The following is a 21,465-nucleotide window of genomic DNA, read 5'->3' on the forward strand; positions in this document are numbered from 1 at the left end:
AATTCAAAAATACCATTCTCATTTTAGAAACCGGACACTAAAGTAATTAAACCTTTATAAAAAATAATTTATAAATTTAAATACCTTAAATGAAAATATTTTTTTAGCATATATACAGATACACATATTCGAAAAGTAAAGTTCTTTTCTTTCAAAAATGTCTAAAATCAAACTTTTTCACCTGCAGTGCATGTGGGCAGTGTCCCTCCTAGATCTCCTTTCCCAGACTGGCACCCCCTCTACCAGATGCTGCAGGTGTTAATGGCTAATGGTTCACACCTGTTCTCTCCTCAACAAGGACTGCCCTTGGCTGACCTGAGTCACTTGACTCCCTCCTCCCCCAAGGCTTGCTGCAGCTGATGATTAGTTGACAGAGGCAGGAAAGGGGAAGGAGACTGTGCATAAAACACACCCCCTTGCCTCAAGGCAAAACCATCTCTGATACAGTTTGAGAGCCAGAGGTCCCTGCGTGATCAGAATGGAGCTAGATTTCCACTGAAATCACGCCTCTGCCTACCTTCCTCTTCCGTACTATCATGCTTCCCTCATGCCCGGTTTCACATGAGAGAACTTCCTCACCAAACAACTTCCACTAAAATCTCTACCTTAGGCTCTATTTCTAGGGAACCTGAAACAACAGAACACATATTACTTACTTTTTTTTTTTTTTTTTACAAAACACATATTCCTTATATTTTATTAAACATCTACTAAGTATTAGCTTATTGTGCCTTAAACATTATAAAATTCTATTCTAGAAGTATCTCAGCTATATGAAAATGATTATATCATGTGCAGGAAACTCGGGCTCTGTAGAATTGAAGACCTATTAGCTTGTAATAAGGGGGGAATCCAAGAATCTAACTCAAATTAATATGGCTCCATAACATCTCTTTCCAGAATTTCTCACTGCCTATTTCATATTTTTATCTAGAAAATAAAAAAAAAATTAAAGATCTATTCAACTATACTTTTCTCAGTAAAATGTAAGTTGATGTGCATTTTATTTTCCAAACACTGATGTAATTTGTTTAAAATGAAGGTACGATTGAATGAGTCATATAATTTCCATAAGGGTTTATTAATGGACAGGCATGGATTCAATTAAAAAGGAAATAAACATCTTACAATACCTTCATTTTTTTGAAAGGGAACATTTTATAGAAGTTGGAAAATAGCAAGGAGGGAAAAGATCATGTCAGCACAATGTTACTGGTCATATACAACGCAATCTTATGTTTCATAGAGATTTCAACACAGGAAATGGGTATATTAGGAACTGCCTAATTCATAGGTTTTCCTTACCCACGTACAGTGGTTTCTTTGAATGACTCTGAAGGAAAAGTTGTAAGCAGTGCTTTTATACCAGCTTCAATAATGCATATTTCAAAGCCCAAACTAGTCAGCCATGTAACTGTTTACATAGTCAACATTCAGTGGGAAAATAAGTGTCAACAGGCTCCATTTTCTCAGCCCAGAACACCATGTGACCTTTCAGTACAATCCTCATGAGTCTCTGATGAGGAAAGGAATATTTTATTTTTGTTTTTTCCATTCAATAAACCCAGGATTCTTAGTTTACTCCCATATGAAAAAGAACAACTCGCCCCACCCCATCCCCACTCCACCACTTAGCCACTTAAAAGAGTTACATAATCTTATTACATTAGAAACAGTGTTGGGAGGGTCCATGTCTTTTCTTTGTTCATGGCAAATAGCAAAGTGGTTTGCACAGAGCAGAAAATTAATAAAATAGACTGTGGTTTCCTATAACATAAATCAAAGTCCATAACATAAAGCGTTTGTTTTAATATTCTGATTTCTGTAATATCTTGGTAATGACCAACAATCTTTGGAACCCTAATAAAATCTGTAAATATCTGAATGTCTTAAGGAACTCTTTCAACCATCTTTTCTAGAGACTCAAAACCATTCAATGCTTCCCTTGAAAACCACTGCATATTTCTACAACTTCTTTTTTATTCACTATTATAACTCTAGCAATGCTATAATTTTCTTTTACTGCAGAAATCACAATTGTCAAATACGTGTCGTGTTTTATGCAGTGTGACAAGTATCTAATCTGCATTTTCTTTTCAATAATTAATATTATGATGAGGGTATTCTTTTAATCTCTGTATGACAGAGCAGGGCATTATGGCTTGGAAAATTCAGCACAGACCTTTTGTCATCTATAATATTGGCTAAGCAGTAAATCTAGAACATGAGTCTAGTTACTATCCATCTCCAAGTTCTATGCTGTTATCTACTGAAATACAGTAAATCTGTTAATGCCAAGGTCACATTTCTCTTTCCATTAATAAAATTAACAATTGCTCACACCCTATTGAATCCCCTAAGTAGAAACACAAGAACAGAACTCAACTCCCAGTTCCTAAATCAAAATGAGTAAGACGGCTTGTAGTTCTCGCCACAATTACTGAACTCCATCTTTCTCCACAATTTATCCTGTCATTTCTTTATCCCAGGCTTTTATTATCTATTATCTAGAATGTTACAGTGGCCTTTCAGCTGGCTTCCCTGTCTCATACTTCATTACCCCTCCTACAGAGCTGTGTATCCCCCGGCTGCCAGTGTATTCTTAAAATGCATGTCTGATCACATCAGCCACTTGTCTACATTCTTTGAGCTCATCCCCTTCTGCGCACTGTCTCATGCTACTGAGCGCAGCCAGCAGAGCCCTCTGCGATGGCTGCCGTCTGCTTCTTTGGCTTCCCTGCTTTCTCCCCGCACATTTATTTGAGACATATTTACAAGGTACAACTGACTGCACTTGGTGACCCACTGGTTGTGAGATCTGAGGAGTATAGAAGGAAAAGAAAATTAATTTCAATGCATATAAATTTAAGTATCTGAAGGATAGCAATGTGGAGATAAACACTGGAGTAAATTTTGAAGATCTTTTTTCTCCAGTTACCTACTTAACATTTCAACAACTTCTTTTCCCAAAACAACTCAAACTCTATATATTCACCGTCAGATACATGGTCTCTCTGTGCCCCTCTCTTGACCTTTGAATGTACCATGTGGCAAGGAGCTGCAGCACCATCTCCCCAGCTGTGGGGGCCGGTTGTCCATGTCCCCTCCCTCTGTTTCCGCCCCGGTCTGAGCTATACCCTGTCACCACAGCCTGCCCAGTTTACCTTTTAAGGAACGGTCAAGTCAGCTCTTCATCTTCCCTGTCATCCTCCGGATCCAGGCTATTATTTTATCTTCTCTAATTTGATCTTGCATGTATTGGAATCTCTTTTATCCTCTCTCTAGTTTATTCTCTGTCCTGAAGATGCACTATATTTTTCTGTCTGAAAATCTGATTGTATCATCTCCTGACCATTTGTATACAATCAGAACTTGCTGTTTTTCCTTCACAGCCCCTGCCATAGTTGTAAGTTTGCTTTATCTGTATGCTTTCTTGGTTACTCACTTTCTTTCCCAAGCAACTCCAAGATCCATATGGCACCTGAAATCCACTGTATCTCCAGACGCTCGCATAATAGCTACCAACACTTAATGAATAATTGAATAAATTCATTAATAGATGCACAGCAAAGCCCTAGGCCTCTGGTTTGGTAGCAAGAAACACATTCATTGGATTAATGGCAGTGGATGTACAGGGGCTAGATCATTCCAAGGAAAAATGTGTATAGTGGAAAGGATGTAGCTTCAAGTAGAGGTGTCAGGTAGTCAGCCCAAGAAAGAATAAAATCTAAAATAAGAAAACTATAAGATAATTATGTCATAGACACCAGGATAGGAGAGAAACATGTTGATCAGAGTAATCTAGAAAGAAACTGGAAACTATTGTTTCACAATAACCCACTTTTCCTCTTTATTTCTACCTAGATAGACTTCTCTTCATACAATCATCACATTTTTGATCTTTATAATTTTTAGTCTCGTTCATATACATGAAATGCTCTCAAGATATTACATCTTCATTCAAGGAACCTCTGTAATTTTACCATTTCTAATAAGGTATTTTTGGACATTGCAAGAAAAAAATACCCTTAATCTCAACCTGATTTAAATATTTAATGCATGTAACATTCTCTCTGGTTTTTCTGAGAAAATGATTTTTCAGTATCTCATGTATTCACACAATGTGCTTAGTTCTCTGAATTTTTTAAAGATTTATTTAAATTCCAGTTAGTTAACATGCAGTGTAATATTAGTTTTAGGTATACAATATAATGATTCAACAATTTCACACAACATCTGATGTTCATCACAACAAATGCCGTCCTTAATCCCTACCACATATTTAGTCCATCCCCCCCTTCTGGTAACCATCAGTTTGCTTTCTATAGTTAAGAGTCTGTTTCTTGGTTTGCCTCTTTCTTTTTCCTCTTGCTCTTGTATCTTAAATTCCACATATGAGTGCAATCATATGGTATTTGTCTTCTTTCTCTGACTCATTTTGCTTAGTATAACACTCTCCAGCTCCTTCTATGTCATTGAAAATGGCAAGATTTCTTTTCTTTCTTTAAGATTTTATTTTTACTCATTTCTCAGAGAGAGAGAGAGAGATCAGAAGTAGGCAGAGAGAGAGGAAGGGAGACAGGCTCCCCGCTGAGCAGAGAGCCCGATGCAGGCCTCGAACCCAGGACTCTGAGATCATGACCTGGGCTGACGGCAGAGGCTTAACCCACTGAGCCACTCAGGTACCCCAAGATTTCTTTTTTTTTTTTTTATGGCTACGTTATATTTTAATGTGTGTGTGTGTGCGTGTGTGTATCATTTCTTTATCCATTCATTAGCCAACAGACACTTGAAATATCTCCATAATTTGGCTACTGTAGATAATGTTACTATAAACATTAGTGTGCATGTGTCCTCTTCAATTAGTATATTTTATTCTTTGGGTAAATACCTAGTAGTGCAATTGCTGGATCATAGCATAGTTCTATTTGTAGGTTTTTGAGGAAACTCCATACTGTTTTGCAGAGGGGCTGCAGCAGGTTGCATTCCCACCAACAACATAAGAGGGCTCCCCTTTCTCCACATCTTCACCACCACCTTTTGTTTCTTGTGTCGTTGATTTTAGCTCCTCTGAGAGGTATGAGGTGGTATCTCATTGTAGCTTCGATGTGAATTTCCCTGATGATCAGTGATGTTGAGCATCTTTTCATGTGTCTGTTGGCCATTTAAATGTCTTCTTTGGAAAATGGTCTATTCGTGTCTTCTGCCCATTTTTTAATTCGATTATTCATTTTGGGGGTGTTGAGTTTTAGAAATTCTCTATATATTTTGGACATTAACCCTTATTGGACATGTCATTTGTAAATGTCCTCTCCCATCCCATAGTCTGCCTTTCAGTTTCATTCGTTGTTTCCTTCACTGGAAGCTTTTTATTTTGAGGTAGTCCCAATGCTTTATTTTTTCTTTTGTTTCCCTTACACTGGGAGATGTATCTAGAAAGAAGCTGCTATGGCCAGTGTCAAAGAAGTTATTGCTTGTGTTCTCTTTTAGGATTTTCATGGTTTCAGGTCTCACATAAAGGTCTTTAATCCCCTTTGAGTTTATGTTTGTATATGGTGTGAGAAAGTGGTCTGGTTTCATTCTTCTGCATGTTGCTGTCCAGTTTTCTCAACATCATTTGTTGAAGAGATGGGTCTTTTTCCTGTTGGATATTCTTTCCTGCTTTGTGGAAGATTGATTGACCTTTAGTTGTATGGGTTCATTTCTAGGTTCTCTTTTCTGTTCCATTGATCTGTATGCTTATTTTTGTGCCAGTACCATACTATTTTGATGACTACAACTTTGTAATATAACTTGAAGTCCAGAATTGTGATGCCTGCAACTTTGTTTTTCTTTTTCAAGGTTGCTTTGGCTAGTCAGGGTCTTTTATGGTTCCCTATAAATTTTAAGATTGTTTGTTCTAGCTCTGTGAAAATGCTAGTAGCATTTTGATGAGGATCATATTAAATGTGTATATTGCTTGGGGTAGTATAGACATTTTAATAATATTTATTCTTCCAATTCATAAGCATAGAACATTCTTATGTTTTTTGTGTCATTTTCAACCCCTTTCATCAGAGTTTTATACTTTCAGAGTAGAGATCTTTCACATTTTTGGTAGGTTTATATTTAGGTATTTTACTGTTTTGGGTGCAATTGTAAATGGGATTGACTCCTTAATTTCTCTTTCTGATGCTTCAGTATTGGTGTATATAAATGCAACAGATTTCTCCTGCAACTTTACTGAATTCATTTTTCAGTTCTAGCAGTTTTTTGGTGGAGACTTTCAGGTTTTCCATATATAGCATCATGTCATAGAGGGAATATACTTCAACAAAACAAAGGCCATATATGAAAATCTCATAGCCAGTATCATACTAAATGGGGGAAAACTGGGAGCTTTTCCTCTATGGTCAGGAACAAGATGCGATGTCCACTCTTACCACTTTTATTTAACACAGTACTTGAAGTCCTAGCCACAGTAATCAGACAACAGAAAGAAATAAAAACCATCCAAATTAGCAAGGAAGAAGTAACCCTTCACTATTTGCAGAGGACATGACATTGTATATAAAAAATCCAGAAGACCACCAAAAATCAGTGAATATTTTATGTCCACCTACACATCAGTGTGGTTTGCCTCTGAGTTTCTGGATATCTAGAACCACACCTGCTTAATCTTTTTCCAAGCACTTGTCATAAACATATACTTAATGTGTGCCTCACTGTAGAGGTGGTATTAAGAGCTTCACAACATAAGCAATCAGAAAAATACACTTTCTCAGGAAACAATAAATCTGTTTATAAGTGAGAAGGAAATGGTTAGTAATTTTAGATTTTAAAGAATTTTTAAATCTGAAATATATGAATCGTAAGGTAGAAATATTTTAATACATGCATGGTACCCATTTATAATAAATTAAATAGTTACATTATCAGGAAAACATACTCGTTATATCTGTCATGTGAGGCATTACACAATTAAAAATCCTTTTAACATTTTTATACGTGAATTGCACGTAAGTCTCAATGTTTTGTCTAAATGCACAGAACATCATAGTGACTTAAAACAAGAGTATTTTGTAAGAAAATTTAAAGAAAGGAATGTGTGTGTTTCTGTATAATATGCTTGTATGTATGTACATATGTATACATGCATATATATATTATACATACACTTACATGAAGCATATATTATGCATGAAATTCAGACGCATTCATAAAATAATATTGATTCTTGAATTAAATCAAGTTACCTCCAGCTTAATATAAACCTTTTTTAAAAAAGGATCAGACCTGTACCCCTGGGGATAAAAATATATGTTTATAAAAAATAAAAAATTAATTTAAAAAAAAGATAATAAACATATTTAAAATAAAAAAAAAAAAGGATTTATCTGAACAGTATCTATAAACTTTCAACTGTCATAAAACCCTGTTCCCTCCCAGGGCATAGCCCTGAGACTACATGCCTAAGCAGTAGGTTTGTAGAAATGGTATGAGTGCATTTAATAAGCAAGTAATCCTATAACTTGAGCATTGAAGTACTGGGGTGGGGGCCCACTGGGAAGTGGGGACAGACAGGAGTGCTGTTTTCCTAAGCTCTAGGCTCTTTGGCAGAGTCAATTCAAGGCCTAAATGGAAAAAAACTAGTAAATCAATTTGCAATTAGTTGACCAGAGGGAGAAAGAGGACACCCCGAACAAGATTCAGTTACACTAAATAGCATTTGAAACCGGGATCACCCAACTTAAAAATAAAATTAAAAGTTGTGCATGTGGGAAGGTAAATCCAATCTTCTTCTAATTTCCTAGCAATGTTTAAAGAAAATTACCTCGGAAAATTGCTATGGAATTACCCTTCAAGCCTTACGAGGCCATGCAGATCAACTATGTCAATTCTAAAACTACATCATAATTTTTCCAGCTTGTACTTTCATTAAGATGAAACACAAAGAGTAGCAAATGAGCCTCTGGGTTGGAGTTCTCCATTTATTTTGCATTCACTATGTAGGGAAATGTTAATACGTAGGAAATAGTCATTTCCCTTGGAGAGTTCAGACCTCATAAAGTTCACATATAATTTCTGTTGTCAGCAAATTAATATAGATTCAAATCTCATGAATATTGTATACTTTATCGGACTACTTTTATAAAAAGTGTATCCATTAACTAAATGGCTTTTAAGTAAGCTTATGATCCTCATAATTAGATCTGTCTAAAATATGTTTATTCTTTTATAGTTTTCTATAAAACCATTTGGAGTCTGCTTTAAGACCAGACTAGGAAACAAAATTAAACCTTAAATGCCACTCTTGATACAATGATATGTATTCTGCTGATTATAATATCAAAAATTCAAAGACCCAAATAAATGAATGCCCATGTTATTTTCAGATTCAGCAAGGCTATGAGTCTGATAAGATTCCAGTTTCCTAGTTAGTGACCACCCACCCAACATTTAATGTTAACTATTTAGTGTACTCAATCAAAGTTAAATTTAGGAACTTTTCTAGGGAAAAACCAAATTCTAACAATGTATTTAAAGATCATTCAGAGGAACAATGCAGAGAAAACATGTATACTCACAGCAGAGCTCTCTTATTGTCCCAAACCCAAATTCACCAACCTACTTAGCACATGTGCCTACAGACTCTTTCTTTCTTCTCCCTATAACTTTAAGGGTGGCTTCTGCCCCTCTCAAAGGTAAATTCTTTCCTAGTGTTCTAGATTCCATCTTCCTTTTAAGGACTTATTTCCAGCAATTGTTTCCTTTCTCCCCTACATCATCAATACCTCTCTCGGTACTTACTTGATCCTTCCCGCTAACATAAAACACGGGCTAACATTATCCATCTTATATTAAAACACAACAAAACAAACTTCCTGGGCTCCAGCTCCAGCTGTCACTCAATGTCTACACTATCCTTCACTGCAAAAATCATTTAAAAAAAACCCGTTGTTTCTCTTCATTTTCATTTACATATTTTTTCTTTTTTCTACCTACTCCCATGAGACATTTGCCCATACCCTTCATTGAAACAGCCCTCACCAATGTAACAATGACATTTACCTAGCCAAAAACAATGACAAACTTTTTATCATTTGTTATAGGCTGAATTTTGTTCCTCCCCAAAAGACATGTTGAGGATTTAACCCTTGGTACCTATGAATATGACCTTATTTGGAAATAAGATATTTACAGATGTAATAAAACTGACTCGGCCATACCCAATTGGGGAGGAGGATCCAATATGATTAGTGTTGTTATAAGAACAGACGACAGAACACAGGTACAGAAGGAGAATGCACATGATGATGGAGGCACAGATTAGAGTGACAGATCTACAAACCCAAGAATATCGGTGATTTCCAGGAACACCAGAAACTAAGGGAAAAGCAAAGAAGAGATTCTCCCATAGATCCTTCAGAGAGAACATGGTTCTGCCAACATCTTAATTTCAGACTTCTGGCCTCCAGAACTATGAAAAATAAGTTCCTACTGTTTTAAGCCCCCAGTTTAGAGTAATTTGTTATGGCGGCCAGGGGGAAACGAATACATCACCTTATCTAACCTCTCTTGTACCCCAGTGTCCCAGGAACAAAAACAGTTTCAGGTGTGAGCGGGTGCACAAGAAAATCTATTGAGTGATTGGCAAGTGAATGGGAGCTGGGTAAGAAAATACATAGGTGTATCATTTAGGAGACTATTATAGTAATTTCCTTAAGATATAATGGTAGTTTGAATCAAAGTAAGTGATAGTTGAGATGGTGAAAATTGAAGTAATTTGATTTATATTTTGGTTCGTTTGAGTGAGAGAGAGTAGATGGGTAGATGAGTGGATGAGTCTGTCACTCAATGTTAAAAGAAATACCAAGAGGAGAGAAAGACTTAAAAAAGATATTTTTGAGAGGAAGTATACCACTGTGGTTAAAATGTGGATTTAGGGTCTCTAAAGCTATTTGTATTTATTGATTTATTAGTTTACTGTCTAATCATGGGCCATTTTTTCAACCTATAGAATCAGGTTATGGAGTAGATGAAATTTGTTCTTGTCAAGTATATATTTTAAATTTATATGAAAGCTTTCATAATCCTTATCTTGTTTGATCATTAATGATCATATGTCCCTTCCCAAAAGTCCTTATCATGATTCCCTATGACATGCTATGTTTTGCCTTTGTAGCTGCTCTTTCTATTAAGAGTCAGATAAATTTTAAACTTTTCTGTTGTAATTTAGAAGGCCCTCCAGAGTCTAGTCGCTATCCATATTTCCAACTTCACTTCTTCAGTCTCACTTGTCCATCTTCCCCAAGAAGCTTTCCCTGATTTCAAGCTCAGTTCATTCTATTAAATTATCTAACTAAAGTATGAATTTTTCTCTCTATGAAGTATATTGAGGATTTTGTCTGCATGTGAAATTTTCAAGAGTCCTGTTGGAAAAATTCCAACTATTTTTCGAGAAAACCTTGGTAAAATAGACCACCTTATATACATATTTTTCTGTTGCTGTTTTAAACTTTTCATCACACTACTTCTGATTATTTTTCTGTAAGACATTTATTACAGTTTGAGCATGAGTATTTGCTTTTTTTAATCCTTGACTTAGAATGTTTTTAAAACCTACAGAAGACTTTTATCACTAATACTATATTAACAAAAGATAAAAGTAAATACATATTCCAAATAACATTAAAAACTACATATTTGATTTAGCACACATTTTAATAAAGCAAGACCATATTCTCCTTGGATGATCAAAAGTTGTATCCCTCCATTATGTGGTTTCTACCACATCTCCCAGGGCAGGATTACAAGGCACACTACAGGACTCTCCTCTGAAGGTACCACAAAATCAAATCAGGTAGGGACAGGGCAAAGCTTGGGGGACAGTGGATGATGTGACTTGGAGGACTGTACTAGGAGGCTGAGCTGAAAAGAAGTAGCAAGTTTCAACATAAGACTAGCACAATGCTGAAGACGACAACCACCATCCCAATGCATTTTCTCTACAATAGTTGTAGGAAATCATTTTTTTTTTCACCAAGTGGGTACTTCTATAGACGTAAGTGGGAATAAAATTTTTTCCCACATACTTTGTATAATATATACGACAAAGAGCCATATTATATCCCTCATGCATCACTTCTCAGGGAAGAATTAAAACTTGTATTATTAATACCAACTGTGCCTTTAATGTATACATTTTTAGCTATTGGATGAAATGTACTCACGCTCACTTTTCCGTTGCGATTGTCTTCTTCTCTCACTGCCAGAGCCTTCAGAAAATTATCTTGCAGGTCTTTACCGGCACTTGTTAATGTCCTATAAAAAGCAGGTCTTAGTTATAGTACATTAGAAAACAAATATATCAAAAACATTCAGGGGCCAAAAACCACACTTCTTTATTCCAAGTGATAATGTCCTTGTAACACAAAAATTATATACACAATCATTATAAACCATATACAATTATTATAACTTACTACATTCCTCAAATTATTATACAGTTATAGAATCTATATTTATGAATAATTAGAATCAAGTCTATAAATATCATACATGCCTTTATCAATACTCAAGCCAGATAGAGTTAATTTCATTTACATGTCTGTTTTATTCTTTTTAATCATACCATGCAAATTTATTTATACCTCTCATTACCCATAATAATTTTAGATTATTTATAATTTAAGTACAGTTTATTTATTTAATATAATAAATTTAAAATATGAGAAACCTAAACCAATTTCTTTACTGACATAGAACATTAATATTACCTCTATGAGGATATAAAAAAGGCAAAAAGGAAAGAAACTAGGTTGAGTCATTTCTGTTAGATAAAAAGAAACTTTAAGACTACAGGGTGTTTGCCTGGCTCAGTTGATGAAGCATGAGACTCTTGATCTCAGGGTTGTGAGTTTGAGCCCCATTAGGTATAGAGATGACTTCTTTAAAAAAATCTTAAAAAAAAAAAATTCAAAAGAGGCAATATTAAAATAAATAAGTTCTGGAGATGGCTATTATACTGACAATATATTAAAATCATACCATTCCTCTTTTTTATTATTGTTCAAGTCTTATAGACATAGACATATTATTTTCTATAACCTCTATGAGAAAGATAAAAGTACTTTTGTTATACAAACTGGGAACAGAGAGGGTAAGGGCTAGACCTCCTAAGCTATGTGCAGCAGAGTCAAAAAGTTATATAAATAATCAATTATTACAGCATGCTACATCTGAGAACCGGAAACTTCTCAGCAAGTGGAAATATTGGGCAAGAAAGCTAATGCAGTGTGTGGTAAGGAATTCTTAAATCTTTAACATGCATTACTCTTACTTAACTAGATTTATTTAACAGTCAGTGACCTGAGAAAACTTGCTTAAATAAATATCACAAAAGGAGTCACTTCCTCAAGAAGTGAAGTAGGTCCATTACAAAATATTAGGGTTATAAGTTTTATAAAGACAAATACTCCATCTTTTCTGTTTACAATCCACTACACTTTCAAAATGGGGTAAAAATTATATGGATGAGTTAATCTCCACCAATCGTGTTTAATCATTAGCTAAAGGCATTTATATAATCCTACATGAATGGGTCTAAATAAATCCTTAATCCTCAACAATTAGACTTCTGGTTTTATGATTTAATTATGTTGTTTGTGTCATCACACATAGTTATATTACTGGATTAACACTCAAAAAGAGTAAATAACAAAAGAGAAAAAATGAAAAACTGTTAAAATAGAAATATTTCCATACGTTATTTTCTTAAGAGGTCACTTACTTTAAAGATTACTAAGTCTTTCAGTAAATACTCATGAGTTATTAATCATCTCAGAATTTTAAATGTAAAATTAGGCATTTTCTAATAGGCAAGGTTTGAATAATCATTGTGATGTGTTCTAATAAGCAGTTTCTAGATAAACACTAAATCAAATTTGAGATTAAATCAGTCTTAATAGCAATACTTTTTTATCTATTGGGCAGTCTTCATACTATTCTCTATGCTAGGTATTTCACAAATACTTTCAATTATCTTCAAATCAAACCTTAAGGGAGGACATGTTTATTTCCACTTTAGAGATGAACTTGATGATAATCAGTCGGCATTCAGTTTTTAACTTAAATATCACCAACCCCAAGGACTTATTTTACTATTCTGAAGCCACAAAATATAGCAAAACATCATTTGATGCCGCAGTACTTTAACAGAAAACAATGAGAACTCACTGGTAAGAGGAAACCTAAAGTAACAGGAATGGGAGTACTGTGAGGTATGTAAGCTTCATCAGGAGGCGCCCCTAGGAGTTATCAGAGGCTGGTGGTCTTGAAACCTCTGTGGAAAGCCAATCAGCCATAATCATCACTCCAATTCTAGACTAGAATAACTTGTTCAGAGGTAGGTTTGATTTCTAGCCAGTGACATCCGGCATAGCCTATATTTAATAATTCTAGAATTTATATTCAATTCATCTGCACTTGTTTGAATATGTAATTCAACTTCTCTGTGCCTCAATTACTTTGAAATGATGATTTTGTACACTCAATTCGGAAAAATTTAGTGGAGAGTATAGTAAAATGTAATGGATGAGTAAGTTTATTATAAAACTTTTACAATATTATCTTGTTAGGAAATAAGCACACATCTATGAAAAAGCAGTTTTCAGAAATAGTTTTATTTTCCATGGATAAGTTTACTGACAAAACTATATGCCTGTATTTTTGTGGTCTCAAATAATATAAATTTTATTTTTTAGGGCAAAATGGAATATTATTTTCAAACTTGATAAAAATATGATTTTATTTATCATAATGTATGGATTTTTAGACAACTTATTTGAGTATTAAATATGGGAGACATATTTCTACTGTACTTTGATGTAGGGCACCTGTTGCTTGGTCTTGTATATTTTCTCCAGGACAATATAATATCTTTTTTGTTTTGTTTGTTACATAAATTAGGAGGAAAAAAAAATCCTGCTTTTTTTCAAATAGTATTTTATAAATTTCTTTAACATTGGTAAACATTTTCACATTCCTTTCAGTGTATTATTGTAGATTGTTCTGTATTATCAATCTGGGTTGCTATAACAAAATGCCATAGATTGGGTGTCTTAAACAATAGAAATTTATTTTCTCACGTATCTGGAGGCTGGAAGTCCAAGGACAGGGTACCAGCACAGTTTGCTTCTAGTAACCACTCTCTTCTCTTAACCAACTCACTGTATTTGTACTAAGTATCTCACTGTGTTCTTAATATTCATTTTTCTGATTTCTTTTGTTTTGTTATACATATATTTTTCTAAATTCTATGTCCTCCAAAATCTACATGTATACCAAATATTGTATAGAAGGAATAAAAGTAACCAATGAACCATTGCAAGTCCTTTCCTTTGAGCATTATTTCAACAGGAGAATCTATCTTTAATATCTAAGGGATTATTTTTTTAAAAGATCTAAGAGGGAAAAACAGTGGAGCTAAATCCAATGTGTGGTTTTTTACTCTCCTGTATTTTCTTGTAAACTATTCCTGGTGGCTTTTTTTTTTTTCTTCCTTCCTTCCTCCCCTTCTTTCTAATTTAATTGAAACAATTTTCCTTAGAGGTTAGGTCGATCAGAATTATATTTAGAAAGACTTATGGTTTAGGAACTTTTACACTATATACTGCGATTTCCATGAAATTTCCACAAGGTCATCAATTTATATTCTAATCACTTTCAGAAAAGAAAAAGACTTCTGGAGAAATGAGATTCATTTATTGGTAAGGAGGAATGAGAATCAAATTTTCATTAAGATAAATGGCGTCACTCCCCCCATGCCGGCCCCTTCTGCATGTCAAAGAGTTTATAAATTACCAAATGCACAGTAAAGCTACCAGCATCTTTGGGAAGAAGTTTCAACTGTTGGAAGCACACAGAAGAAAGACGAGAAGTGCTAGGATGCACACAAGACGGCTGTTCCTTTTCGTCCTCTATTCTGAAGAAAACCCAAGGGGGAGAGTCCTAAAATCTGTGGTATCTTCCATCAGTCAGACTCTACTCCCCCCTGTATGAAAAGCTGTGCTTTTCTTTGAAGGGACAAAATGGCCTGCCCTGTCTGAGAAAGTGTCCCTGAACTCTTCTTTTTTGGTACATCTGGAAAATTTCTAGTTAATTCCTAAACACGGTAGGTTAAGATGTTCTCACACTTCAGATTGAAATCAAAACCACATTGAGATATCACCTTACACCAGTTAGAATGGCCAAAATTAGCAAGACAGGAAACAACATGTGTTGGAGAGGATGTGGAGAAAGGGGAACCCTCTTCCACTGTTGGTGGGAATGCAAGATGGTGCGGCCTCTTTGGAGAACAGTGTGGGGATTCCTCAAGAAATTAAAAATAGAGCTTCCCTATGACCTTTCAATTGCACTCCTGGGTATTTACCCCAAAGATACAGATGTAGTGAAAAGAAGGGCCATCTGTACCCCAATGTTCATAGCAGCAATGGCCACAGTCAGCAAACTGTGGAAAGAACCAAGATGCCCTTCAACGGACGAATGGATCAGGAAGATGTGGTCCATATACACTATGGAGTATGATGCCTCCATCAGAAAGGACGAATACCCAACTTTTGTAGCAACATGGACAGGACTGGAAGAGATTATACTGAGTGAAATAAGTCAAGCAGAAAGAGTCAATTATCATATGGTTTCACTCACTTGTGGAGCTTAAGGAATAACACGAAGGACACGGGGAGATGGAGAGGAGAAGGAAGTTGGGGGAAATTGGAGGGGGAGATGAATCATGAGAGACTGTGGACTCTGAGAAAGAAACTGAGGGTTTTGGAGGGGAGAAAGGGAGAGGGTTGGGTGCGCCTGGTGGTGGGTATTAAGGAAGGCACGTATAGCATGGAGCGCTGGGTGTGGTGCATAAACAATGAATTTTAGAACACTGAAAAAATAAAATTAAATTAAAAAAAAAAAGATGTTCTCACACTGGGGGACCAAATAATAATAACAATAATAATAATAATAATAATAATAATAATGCTTAGAAAGGAAATAAATATTCTTAGTCTCTAAATGTGGTTTTATTCTGAAAATACATTCAAATATAACTTTAGTTCTACACTCTCTTCTGGGAGGCATCTAAATCTCTTACCTGATCTGAAATAGACTTACTGATCTTCTGGTTGTACAGTGAAAGCCAATGAGAAAGTAGAAAACAAAGAAAGTAAGCTTTTGTTTGGAATATCTGCATCCAGTCTCTCCCTGTGGCAATCAGCCTCATCGCCCCAGAAAACACTGAGCAAAAACGGGTTTTAGAAAGGTGAGGGCCTTCAGGCTTCACATCGTCAGGTCGTACATGCCTAATCTCTACGTGCGTGTGTCTCTAGTTCATATATTTGAAAGATTCCATCTAAGGAGCCGAAGAATGTGATGTAATGGGGTTGCAAGGGGTGACTTCTCACCAGGGAAAAGCAGTCAGAACAGGAGCCCATACTGCCGGTGCCAACAGCCACACGAGATGGCAGGGACTGTCACACAGGAGAGTGGGGGCTCGGAGCAGAAGAGCATAGGGATGAGGGAGGGCTGTGGGGCAGAAGGGATGTGTGGGGTGAGACTCTGGGGAGAAAGATACCTGAGGAAGACTGTTAGGAAGGCTTGCTGCACGACCCTTCTGTATGAACCCCTGAGTTCCTCCTTTAATAAAGTCGGCAGTATTAAGAGGTTAAGTCTGACCTCTAGTGACAAGGAGAGTTTAGAAAAGATGAGGCAACTTAAAAATGAGGGACAGAGGGAAATTGGAAGGGGGGGGAAACCATGAGAGACTATGGACTCTGAAAAACAATCTGAGGGTTTTGAAGGTGGGGTGGGAGGTTGGGGAACCAGGTGGTGGGTATTGGAAAGGGCACATACTACATGGAGCACTGGGTGTGGTGCAGAAACAATGAATTCTGTTACGCTGAAAAGAAATTAAAAAAAAATGAAAAAATGAGGGACAGGGACAGAGACAGAGATAAGGGAGTGAGAAGGTGGTTGGAAGCAACCCAGCCTGCGGTGCCATCTAAGGAAGGTTCAGCAAAGCCATGTCCTTGAACCAAACTCTGCCAATAAAGATTCACGGGTCTACGCTGACATCCCTGTCACGTTCAGTCACTGAGGGAGAGCAGCAGCCCACGGCACGTGTGGACGTGAACGAATGCACAAGAGCCCCATGTGACGGGACGCTCAGATAAGGACACTCTCAAGTGTAAAATGTATTCTCGTCACCACAGTCTTTCACCCAAACCAAAAACCTTGAGGTTCAAAAATGCCAGCATAATAACTCATTTGTTTTTTCACAAATATAGTCTCAAAATTGCCAATATTATCATCACCAATATGTTTACTGAAAACACTTTAAGACTTTCTGCAGATCTTCTTCTTCTTAGTGTATACACCTCTAGGGATGAATGGCCAGATTACCATGCTTTTAGACAGCTCACTGATAAAGGTTCTTTCTGTATGCTATGATACCAACTAGATACACAGTTAGGTTCACTGTTGATATTATTTCAATTTGAAAAAGATTTCAAATTTTGCTTATAGTTACATAAATAACATGCTCAGAATTCTAAAATTAAATTTATAATTTAGAAATTGAGAAAAATGTCGTTTTCATCTCCCCCAGTTTTATGTACCCTATTCTATTCTCTCCCTTCTGTACAGAACATTTTATTTTTAATTCCAGTGAGTTAACAGATGGTATTATATTAGTTTAAGGTGTGTAATGTATCGATTTAACACCTCCATACATGAGCCAGTGCTCATCACAAACCTACTCCTTAAACCCCATCATCTGTTTCACCCATCCCCTTCACCTACCCTCTGGTGACCATCAGTTTGTTCTCTACAGATAAGAGTCTGTTTCTTGATTTGTCTCTCTCTCATTTCTTTCCCTTCATAGAGCATCATTATTTTAAGTATCCTTAAATTGATTTTGTAACTGTTACTATTTTTTTAAAGATTGTTATTTATTTACTTGACAGAGAGATCACAAGTAGGCAGAGAGGCAGGCAGAGACAGAAGGAAGCAGGCTCCCTGTGCAGCAGAGAGCCCGACGCAGGGCTCAATTCCAGGACCCTGAGACCATGACTTCAGCCAAAGGCAGAGGTTTAACCCACTGAGCCCCCCCAGATGCCCCATTAACTGTATCTATTTTTAATACAAGCCTATCTATCTGTCACCTAGCTAGCTAGCTAGGTATTTACTTTTGTCGATGGTAGCCTCCTCTACATATTTTCCTCAAACTTGGTTTTTCACTTAATGTTATGTTCAGGGAATTATACCATGTAGTAAGAGACATCGCCACTACTTTTTATAGTTGCATAGTATTCCACTGTAGGAATATACCACCTTTCAGTCACTTAGCCACTGATGGTCATTGGTTTGCTTCCTGTTATTTGCTATGATAAATACTGCTTTAGCATTTAGCTTTGTGTATAGGTCATTTCATGTTACTGCCACTATATTTTAGGGATAAATTCCTAGAAGTAGGATTGCTGTTCAAAGAGTACATGAATATTTTATTTAGTTAAATATTACCAAATTTCCCTTCAGTGGGGCTGGGACATTGTGCAGTCCTCCCTACAATTTATAATAGTAAAGTTCAGTTTCTGCAAAGCCTCATTAACAAAGTATATTGTAAATCTTTTAGATTTGTGCTGGTCTAGTATAAGAGAAACTCAGTATAATTGTATATTATCTTATAAAGAGAAGTGAACATATTTTCATATATAGAAATCATTTGCACTTCTTTTTCTTTAAACTGTATGTTGATACCTCATTTTTATATAGTATCACTGGCCTCTTTCTTCTCTATTTTCTTCTTTAAACATGAAGACTTTTAGCTCTTCTCTGTGATGTAAGTCGCAAATATTTTCCCCAGCTCTTTTCAGTTGTCATTCTACTTTGCTTATGGTGCATTTTACCAAGAAAATGTTTCATTTGTATGTCATTAAAATAATTTGTAAGTGTTACAAATCATTCCCTTACTATGGATTCTGAATCAACAATTATAGAGGAATCCATCTATACTTTCTTCTAGAACTTGAAAGTTTTCTTTTTTATTCATTTGTTTTAACATTTATCTCTCTAATTCCTTGACATTAACCCTGATGTACTGTGGGATGAATTGATCCTATTTCAACTTTTTCCATTTGGATATTCAGTTATCCCAACACCAATTATTTAAAAACCCGTCTTTCTTTTTTCCATTGATTTGAGATGATGTCTTTCCGTATACACTTGGGCCTGTTTCTGTGTTTCCTATTTTGTTTCAGTGCTTTGTCTGATTGTATCACATTATTTTGAAAACAGAAATTGTGTTTTAATATCTGGTAAAACTAGCCCCTCTCATTGCTGGTTCTTTTTTATAGGTGGTATGATTTTTTTTTTTTTTTTGGTGGATGTTTTTTGTTATTTACTTTTCTTCAAATGGATTTTATTAATAGAATTGTCTGACCATTAAAAAAATAAAAACACTCAAACACTGATGACCACATACCAGGATTACCTTCAGTTTCTAAATGTCAGAGCTTGTGATTTTAAAGACGGCTGTCTTGACTGGCATGGTACAAATGACCAGCATGGAACTGGGTCTGCTGGTTCTCTGCATCATGGTAGCCCAAGTGCGCACCAGCTCCTGCAGACATTGTGAACATGAATTCCTGCTACACTTCCAAAGACGGGAAGATACTCACTCTACCTGCCATACCTCCAGTCCTAAGTTTAATATTAAATTAATTAAATGTAGTATTAGATTAAAACCATGTGTTTGATGAGTCTGATCATCCAATTGAACTCAAAAACTATCATTCTGTGTACCACTTACTCTATTTTTATCTATAATAACTGATTTATTCGGACAGTTAGTAATCTCTACTCTGGCCTGTTTTGGAGAGTTGTGTTTATCTACAAAATTTATCAATGTCATCTTGTGTTTACAAATTTCTTTTATATTGTTGCATAAACTAGTCTCTTGACTTTTTAAAGTCTTCTCTTTTCATAGTTATACCCCTCCTAATCATTTCTTACCCTATGTATTTCTAGCTTTTCCCTTTTATCTTAATTGGGTTAGCCAGTAGTTTGACTATTTTACGTTTTTTCCCAAAGAATTAACATTTGGATTTACTCCACACTTTTTTCTTACTCATTTATTTCAAATTTTTAAATTAATATCTTCTTTTTTTTCTTTTTTGGGGGTACCATGTAATCTTATTTCTATTCTTTTAATTGGGTGCTTAATTCATTTTTATTTTTTCATTTTCGTGATATAGATATTTAGGGCTATTATATTTTTCTCTGAAAACTGCTTTAACTATTTCCCATAGAGTCTGATAGTTGTATATTCACTACCTTTTTTTTTTTTTTTTTTTTTTTTTTGTTAATATTTTGTTTATTTGACAGAGGGGGAGAGAGAGAGCACAAGCAGGGGGAGCTGCAGGCAGAGGAAAAAGCAGCAGGCTGCCTGCTGAACTGAGAGCTCCCTGCAGGGCTGGATCCCAGGAGCCCAGGATCATGACCTGAGCCAAAAGCAGATGTTTAACCGACTGAGCCACCCAGGCGCCCTTCAGGATTCTTATTTTTAAGAACTTCTAGTATTTCTTTCTTTGCTTCCCCTTTGATCAAAGAGTTTTTAATTAGATGCTTTTTAATGCTCCACTTTAAAAGACTTTTCATTGCTGTTGTTATTAATGTTGTATTACTGAACTGTGGTCTCTTTGTAGTTATGGGAGGCGGAGTAATTAGGGGGATTTTTTTTTTTTTTTTTTTTTTTTTTTTGTGGTATCCATATGTGGGCAAGATATAGTCCAGCTTGGAGAATGTTACTTGTAGACTTCAGAAGAGAAAGTCTTCCTATCAGAGTTTAGAACTGAGTATGTATTTATAAAAATACCTAATTAATTATATTGTCTTTTATCTTTTTAGTGAATATTTGCCCATTTACTCTGTTTTAGATTGAGAGAATGTGTTAAAATCTCTTATTAGCATTTCTGCTATTTATCATTTTCTCTACAGTGGTTTCTACTTTATAAATCTGTGTTATTGGGCAATTAACTGAGTAATTACTAAAACTCTTGTTTCTACAATTGTGAACTATATAGCTTGAGACATTATAATTTATCCTTCATTGTCTGTTAGTGGCTTTTCAAACTGAATGCTAATTTGTTAGATATCAAAATTGTAACTCTTATGCTTTACTTCTGTTTGTCTAAAATACCTGTGTTTCTATTTATTTATACATTTCTGTAGCTCTTTAATTTAGATGTATCTTTGTATAAAATATAAACTTTTCCTTATGATTCAATTAAGTTCATTTAGACATAGTGATGACTGGTAAGAGAGGCCTTAGTTTTTCCATGTTGCTTTAGGTGTGCTCTATACATACACAGACGGGTACGGAGTCGTATCATCATAAATGCACACACAGAAAATTTTTCATAAAGAAGTCCA

General features: G+C 35.5%; 1 protein-coding gene across 3 annotated transcripts in view; it reads right to left on the reverse strand.

Moving 5' to 3' along the window:
• CFAP299 (cilia and flagella associated protein 299) overlaps positions 1-21,465 on the reverse strand; it is a 604,081-nt gene that overhangs the window by 372,159 nt on the left and 210,457 nt on the right. For all 3 annotated transcript variants that reach the window (XM_059155053.1, XM_059155220.1, XM_059155140.1), the window contains exon 3: positions 11,214-11,304. In XM_059155053.1, coding sequence (XP_059011036.1) covers positions 11,214-11,304 — 91 coding nt within the window. The remainder of the gene's footprint in view (positions 1-11,213; positions 11,305-21,465) is intronic.

The sequence above is a fragment of the Mustela lutreola genome, chromosome 1 (assembly GCF_030435805.1).
Source record: "Mustela lutreola isolate mMusLut2 chromosome 1, mMusLut2.pri, whole genome shotgun sequence".
In the NCBI taxonomy this organism is placed as follows: Eukaryota; Metazoa; Chordata; class Mammalia; order Carnivora; family Mustelidae; genus Mustela; species Mustela lutreola.